At 37.7% G+C, this 8,576-nt stretch overlaps 1 protein-coding gene across 1 annotated transcript; it reads right to left on the bottom strand.

Moving 5' to 3' along the window:
• Positions 1–6,562: 6,562 nt before the first annotated feature.
• LOC110867262 (uncharacterized mitochondrial protein AtMg00810-like) lies at positions 6,563–7,831 on the bottom strand. Its single transcript, XM_022116385.1, has one exon. The coding sequence runs from the start codon at positions 7,829–7,831 to the stop codon at positions 6,563–6,565; it is 1,269 nt and encodes a 422-aa protein (XP_021972077.1).
• Between the last annotated feature and the right edge of the window lie 745 nt (positions 7,832–8,576).

Genomic DNA, 8,576 nt, shown 5'->3' with positions numbered 1-8,576 from the left:
TCTCAGGTCTTTCAGCATGATTTGCCACAGTGGACGCTCCCACAGTGTTGGCAGGGGTTCCAACTACAACATTCGTATTGTTGTTGTTTGAGGTCGACATTCTGAAAAAATTAAAATTTTAAAAGTTTAGTAAAAAATATTCTGATTTACGCAAAACCAGAATTAAACAATTAAATTTTAATTTTTTTACCACAAATTTACTGTTTAGGCTTCTAAGTCCAACTTTGAAGACCAAAAACAGAAAATTTTATAATTTTTAGAACTTACAGATTGGCTTCTAAGTCCAACTTTGAAGACCAAATCAGAAAGTTTTAGCAAATTTAGGACAAGTTCGAATGTAACCAAAAATAGTTTTCAACCAAAGTCGCACCTTTGAAGATGAAAACTAAAAAAAATCTGTTTTTAAAACACAAACTGAGTGAAATCAAAACTGGTTTGAATCACAAACAGAATGGTTTTGATTACACGAACGGTTTTAAAAATTTGTTTTAAGATTGTAGGAACCGTTCGTGTAAATAATTAAAATAAAACAAATTTTATTTAATTGATTACAGTACAAAGAAATAAGAAAGCTGAAATACTATTACTATTACAACTGAAATAAGCCAAAATACAAGAAATGGAGTAGAAGCAGAGTGGCTGAGGCACGTGAACACACGCTTCCCTTAAAACAAATTCCGAGTCTCCCAAGAGTACTCGTTTTGTTTCCCAGGGTACAACAGCCGGAGCAGTAGTACTGCCGGAGTTCGCCTACAACCCGAAGGTTACCTTGAAAGCTGCAAGAAAAAATTCTAGAGAGAAAGTTTGGATTACTGTTGTGTTGCTGGTGTCCTTCTGAAGTGGGTATGGAGCTGTATTTATACAGCTCCTAGGTTGAAACAGTCAAAATGAATTAAATGAGAGGTTTAAATTGCATTAAACGTCTTCAATGCAATTTAATACGTCATTTAATTCTCAGTCAAAGCCTATTAACTCGTCAGTTACGAAGCTGGACTGAAACTGCCCTGTCATTCAATGCTGGAAGCTTCTGCGCAGTGCGAAGTGCAAAGTGCAAAGTGCGCCATCAAAGCGCCACATTGCGCCTCATCGCCCACGCCACGCGCGCGCGCGCGAGCGTGTGCGAGTGCGAGTGCGAGTTAGGGTGCTCCGCACCCTTCGCGAGGACACTAGTGTGTGCTTCCATGAAACAATAAGGATGGAGAGTTCCACCTTAAATACCCATTTAAGTTCCATCTCTCCTCCTATGTGGGACAAGGTGCTACTTTCCCTTTAGTTTCAACATTGAATGTTCCAAACACCCAACTTTGAGCATCGATATCTCATTCATCTTAGCTCGGTTTTGGACGCGGTTTAGTTCGTTGCGAAGCTCTTCCAACATAGAACACAAACCCACAAATAAATACATAAAACCCGCTCATTTTATTATATTTATTTCTAGTCCAAAATAGGAAAAAATCATTTTCCTATATTTGTGAAAAATGCTATTTTCACTTATTTTCCAACACAAAGTTATAAAACAAAGTATACACATTTTAACCTTATACGAGTATGTTTGCATGTTCAACTGTAAACAGTAAACATACATATGCTAATAGAATACAGGATATTAAAATGAGAGTCAAATCACGTGTTTTGTTTTTTTGCTTCTTATTTAAAACGTTTCTTTGTTTGTTTCTTTTTTAGAATTTAGAATTCTCGTTTTCTCATTGTCTCCTGTGGAAAGTAGTTGCATTTGAGTTTTTTAAACGTCAAAGATTTGTATGCAAAACGCATGTAGGCCCCGGAAAGGACACGATGTTCATGTCAGTGTTATCAATTTGTTTAAACTACGTTTTGCTTTGCTGCTTTCCTTTAAACTTTCGGTCATATTTCGGTTGCCGCATTGCAAGTTGCTCAACAAATTAAAGGTCAACACGCAGTAAAGGAAAGGACGCTTTTCATGTTCCTTCAACCATCGAGATAACGATATGTTTGGTTTTTGTTTATATTTATAATTTATAATTATAATTATTTAGAACTCATGTCGACATCAAACCGGATCCCAAATTAAAGGGTAGTTGTTGGGTATGTCTTAATTTGAAATTTATTTACTAAAATAAATAAAGTTGTTTCATACTTGCAAAACTGAAATTATTGGTTCGTTTCTGGTTTTCAACATCCAAAAACCGCTTATTAAAAAGAGATTTAACCAACAAGTATGTATTTACCGACATGTAAGTCAAACAATGATCTTGAAAACGATTGAAACATCGTAAGTGAATTTATCTTTTCTCGTTTATTTCATTATGACATTAATCAAAAGTACATATTAAGAAAGTGATACATGGTATGGTTTATAGGTCCACCACTCCCACCATGATTGTTAACTTTGATAAACGGTTATTTTGACTTCATTATTTTGTTACATTTAATATTGCAAATGACACATACGATACATACAAGAGTTTAAAGTATTTTATCACTTCTTTCGTTTATCTTATCTTTTATTTTTTGAAGGACGCTGCACATGCATTTTCTAATTCTATGCCTCCTAAAATCGACCTAAATACTCATAATGAGATTAAACCATTATCATATGGTTGGAGAGAATTCACCCATGTCATTACATCAAATGCCTCTTGGCATTTATCTTTATCTTTCTGTATTATTGTTTGGCTGTTTACCAATTTTTATTATTTTTAGGTTTTTGTTGAAGATGCATTCCACCTACTAATGAACCAAGATAATGTCACAACTCACAAGTGGTGATATGACGGATGATAGGGTCTGTTCCATTTTAATATTAAAATATTAAAACTAGATATTTATAAAAAATAAAAACTTAAAACGTCATAACTGCAGTATATTACTTTTTTACCGCAAATTTGGATCAGTGTAGTATTTACTTGAATAGTAAAACTAACTTAATAAAAAGGGTAAGATTCATAACAATAACTATGATTAGTCTATCCAATTGACTAATTATAATAACTAGTATTAAGGAACCCGCGTTGCGGGACGGGGGACGTAAAACCATGCTAAGTAGCAACTGAATGACGATCAAAACCGGAAAAAAACGTAAATAAAAACACTACCATCAAGTGACTTACGTGACGTAAAACGTAGACGAAGTTGAATTAATCCCGGTACATATTAGAAAGTGGAGGGGGTAAAAAAGTTAAGGGACCAAATATGACCGTCAAACATTGTGCTAAGTAGCAACCGAACGAAAAAAACCTTGAGGGACCAAATTTTACCATCAAACACCGTGTTAAATAGCAATCAAATGACGATCACATCCGGAAAAAAAAAACGTAAAACAAAAACTAAGAAAAAAAAACTAAACTCATTAAAAATTCAAATCAGAAAAAAACGTAAAATAAAAACTAAACTCATTATATACTATAAATTTGCAACATATATGTGCATTGAGGGTGGTATGTTATGCATAATTGGTTGTACCCATAGCCATATTTCCTTATATTTTGTTGTACGTTATGCATAATTAGTTGTACTCATAGGCCATAGCCACATTTCCTCATCTCAAATTTTCTTTTGTTTTGCGTTGCGTTGCGTTGCGTTGTTGTACGCATGAATTATGGTTTGTATAGTTGTATAATTTGCAACATATTGATGCAATGGTTATTGTAATGTATGCATTATGGTTTGTATAGTGGTAATGATATAGAGATATTGTATAGTGGTAATGATATATATTATATATAGATTACGATGAACCAGTTAAACGGGAAAAAATAGACGTGTGTTCATCGTAACACGCGAGTCCTAGATCAACTTAGTTATTCTATTCTATGTTTTACGTTTCGGTTTAATTTCTTCGCATTAACACGCCGCAACTTCAGTGTTAATGGTCGCTGGCAGTAGTGTGGCATTAGCGTTCGCCCCCACCGCAACGCGAAGGTGCTTAATACTAGTTAAGAATAATAAAAACAAAGTTTTGCTACAAAATAAGAAATAAAAAAAATAAAATGCAAAAAAAAAAAAAGGAAAAGAAAAAACATGTACACAAGAGACAAAATACTTATAATAAAAACAAAGTTTTGTTACAAAATAAAAAATGAAATAAAATGCAAAAAAGAAAAAAAAAACATATACACAAGAGAAAAAATACTTACAGAGAACTAATTGATGTCCCGTGTGTGTTGTGGGGTGATGTCTGAATAATTTTCAATCAATTAAAAAACACAATTATAATTTTGCTATGAAAAAAAGTAAAACGATGATAAGACCGTAATTTTCGGCTCAGGGCAAAACCGTAATTTTTCAGGACTAATGAGCGAGTGTTAGGCAGCTCTTTGACACGAAAAAAAATTAAATGGAGTAAACCAATTAAAACAAAAAACTTTTATAGTTTTGCTAAAAAAAATAAAACGATAGGAAAAGCGTAATTTTGAACCGAGGGCGAGATGATAATTTTAATTCAGGGATGAAATCGTTAATTAAAAGGACCAATTAGGGAGTGTTAGGCACCTGCCGGCATGACTGCAAATTTACACTGGGGGCAAAATTGTAATTTAACCAGGAAAACAAACAAAAACGATGGAGAAAATGTAAATTTAAGTTGGGGAAAAAATCGTAACTTGGCTGGGAGCAAAAACGTACATTTATTTTTAAGTGGGAGGGGGGGGGGGTTAAACCATAATTTTGAACTGATGGCAAAATCGTAATTTTTAGGAAAAAACTACTGGTAAAAGTGTAAATTTAAACGGGGCAAAATCGTAATTTTTAACCGAGGGCAAAATCGAAATTTTTAGCTGGGAGCAAAAGCGCAAATTTATTTTTAAGTGGGGTTAAAAACATAATTTTGAGCTGATGGCAAAATCGTAATTTTAAGGGAAAAAACTAATGGCAAAAGTGTAAATTTAAACGGGGCAAAATTGTAATTTTTAACCGAGGGCAAAATCGAAATTTTTAGCTGAGAGTAAAAGCGCAAATTTATTTTTAAGTGGGGGCAAAAACATAATTTTATACTGATGGGAAAATCGTAATTTTAAAACAGGATAAAATTGTAAATTTGTTGGACTAATAGAGGAGTGTCCGGCTGCGTGACACTATTACCTCCACCGCCCATTTTAACCCAAACTTTTACGGTTAGGTTCGTCGGCAGTGAGTGGGCCTTTAACCAAATTTTACAGCTAAAACCCACGTGACAAGTAGCCTATTCACGGTCCATCCTCCAAACATAATTATTTCAAAGATATCGCTTTGTTTTTCCAAATCAACTTATACTGTTTTAGTTTTGACTTGTTACTAAAAAAATTCGAAAATTAAATATGTTCCTACAACATGTTGTTTCTCTGACTATCACAACCTTTTCAAGTCCATGCATCTAAATGTATGTTGGTTTTTATTTGTGATAAAATATGATTAATTAAACGAACTAAAATTTAACTAAATTAGGACAGACGAACAGTTCAAGTTCGTTCAAAAATATAGCATGTCATATTTACTACACTAATTGCTAAAGAACGATACATGAAACATGTCTAATCGTACTTATTCTGTTATGTAGAATAACTTGTTTGACCCTTTAACTCGATCATGCTTATAGTAGTACAATTTGATTAAATGAAACATATAATAGACATCAAATGACATATACATGTACGAACTAGTGATCAAACCGTATACTTATCCGGTTTTTGTCTCTTGTTGTCTTTTACCATTTCATAGTCCACCAAATGCAACATCTATAAATAATACAATTGTCTCATTTGTTTTATTTTTTAACTAGAACCTAACACGATACAAGGGCCTGGCAGCCACTGCTACTGTCTCTTGCTAACACCATCAGTTTCAGGGTCCAAGTTAGCCACTTAAAATTGCATTATAATGACCATTATATTGACGTTTATTAATAACTAGTTTCTTTTATTAGCTAGCTTACACCATCTAATTCTACTCCTAAATTTACACTGGGTAGGGGCACATTTCTTTCACACGTTTTGATACCTTTTAACGGGTGTTAATAAAAGGTGTTCTCCGCGTGACATGAGTTGTTTCTAGAAAAAAAGGACTAAAATGAGTTCACCTACTTTATTATTTCTATGGTGGCTTGTGGCGATGATGGTGGTGGTGGGGCTACTATAAGGTGGTGTTAATGATGTGGCAGAGCCGAAGGAGACAATGGTGGTGGTGGGTTAGTTTGTTGGTGGCGGTGATTGTGGGCTTCTTTGTGGCGGTGGCGTTCGATGGTGGTGTGGAGGCTACAGAATTGGTGTTGGCGATAAGGAGTAGGTGGTGGAGACAAGCAATGGTCATTGGCAGTGCTAACACACTTGGGCCCATTTTGAGTTAACAAATTTTATAACAGTTGTCTTTTTAACTCGTTCACTCACTTAGAGTTGTTTGTTGTGTGTGCTTGGCGTCCGCGTGCGTGCGCGGGGGGGGGGGGTGGATGTTTTGAGTTTAGGGTAATTAGTGAAACAATAGGATCCTTGATCCTTCTCCCTCTCTAGGGTTTTTATTATATAGCAAACTATAATCCCATAATTTAGGGATACATACAATGAATATGGAAACAATAATAAATACAAGATAATCTACACAAATATATTATCTATTACACCCCCGCAGTCAAAGCCGGAGGTGACCGAAGGCTTAGACTGGCTCGAAAATCTTCAAATAGAACACGTGGCAAGCCTTTTGTGAAGATGTCAGCAATCTGATAACGTGAAGGAACATGATGAACGCGAACCTCACCCCGGTGAACCTTTTCACGAACGAAATGGATGTCAAGCTCAATATGTTTAGTGCGTTGATGTTGGACTGGATTCCCGGAAAGGTAAACGGCACTAACATTATCACAATAAACAAGTGTGGCACGAGACAGGGGGCGCTGTAACTCCAGAAGAAGGTTGCGAAGCCAGCAAACTTCTGCAACGACATTAGCCACACCTCGATATTCAGCTTCGGCACTTGAACGAGAAATAGTAGCTTGCCGTTTAGAGGACCAAGATATAAGGTTATCACCATAATAAACGCAATAGCCGCTAGTAGACCGACGAGTGTCAGGGCATCCGGCCCAATCAGCATCCGTGTATGCAATTAGTTGAGGGGATGTGGATGGGCCGAGCGTAAGACCAAAGGATGTAGTACCTTGGATGTAGCGAATAATACGTTTAAGAGCATTCCAGTGATCCGTTTTCGGGGCATGCATGTGGATGCATATTTGTTGTACAGCGTAACTAATATCCGGGCGAGTGAAAGTTAGGTACTGAAGAGCACCTGCCAGACTGCGATATAAAGTGGGGTCATGAAAATCTGTTCCGGCATTGGCACTAAGTTTGGCAAGCGTGTCAACCGGGGTATGAACGGGGTTGCAAGATGTCATGCCGGCTCGCTCAATAATTTCCTTAACATATGACTGTTGAGAGAGAAACATAGAGTTCTTGTGGCGCGTAACGGAGATGCCAAGGAAGAAGCGAAGAGGGCCGAGATCTTTCATGGCGAATTCCTTAGCGAGATGATACATTAAATTGCCGTGAAGTGTGTCGGAATAGGTGACCAGCAGGATGTCGTCCACGTATAATAGAAGATAAGCAACCTGTGAACCCTGATGAAAAGTGAATAGAGAAGCGTCACATTTACTTTGCACAAATCCCAAGGTGAGAACATAGTCGGTAAAGCGTTGGTACCACGCCCAAGGTGCCTGTTTCAACCCATATAAAGACTTCTTGAGTCGACATACATGATCAGGATAATTCTTGTCCCTGAACCCCATAGGTTGATACATGTAAACTGTTTCTTGTAGGTTACCGTGAAGAAATGCGTTTGTCACGTCCAATTGGTGTACCTGCCAAGACTGAGAAAGAGCAATGGTTAAAACCATACGTATCGTTCCTGGTTTGACGATCGGGCTAAAAGTATCCCCACAATCAACACCCACTTGTTGAAGGCGACCGTCACAAACTAATCGCGCCTTATATCACTCTAATGACCCGTCAGATTTGAACTTGTGTTTAAATAACCACATGCTTCGGATAATGTGCATGTCGGGCAACCTCGGTGTTAATTCCCACGTCTCGTTCTTGATAAGAGCATGGTATTCGTCAGTCATGGCTTTGTGCCAGACCGGATTGGACAAGGCATCAGTTGGGCTTTTTGGAAGAGGGAAAGTGGTGGAAGCGTGTAGATTTAGGCGGGCTTTAGGCTTAACAATGCAGTCCATTGCGCGCGTGCGCATGGTACGGGTGGTTGTGGTGGACGGAGGTGGTGGCGGAGGAGTGAGGTTGGGCTGTGGTTGTATGGGTGAGACAGGTGGGCTGTTTTGAGGGATGGGTGATGCGGGTTGGGCCATGTGATTAGGTTGGGCCTGAGCGGGTGAAATGGGGGCACTGAAATGGGAGGGCGATGAAGGTGGGCTGGTTTGGGCCGATGTGCAGGTGAAGGGAGGGATGTGATTGGGCTGGTTAGGGACAGATGTATTGGGGTGAGAAGTAGTGGGCTGCGGCTGGGGCTGAGTGAAAGGCTGGATGTGTGGCCAAAGAATAGGAGGGAAGGTGGTTAGGAAGTCATAGTTTGGGGGTGGGTTGATAGTGTTGGCAAATGGGAAAGTCGTTTCATCAAACGCCACG

This window comes from Helianthus annuus, chromosome 7, assembly GCF_002127325.2.
Source record: "Helianthus annuus cultivar XRQ/B chromosome 7, HanXRQr2.0-SUNRISE, whole genome shotgun sequence".
NCBI lineage: Eukaryota > Viridiplantae > Streptophyta > Magnoliopsida > Asterales > Asteraceae > Helianthus > Helianthus annuus.
The sequence above is the reverse complement of the archived record's forward strand: the minus strand, read 5'-3'. Positions and strand labels throughout refer to the sequence as shown.

What these genes read in the sequence shown, in the direction of transcription:
- LOC110867262 (XM_022116385.1), bottom strand. Translation starts at nt 7,831, where the DNA reads ATGGTTTTAACCATTGCTCTTTCTCAGTCTTGGCAGGTACACCAATTG.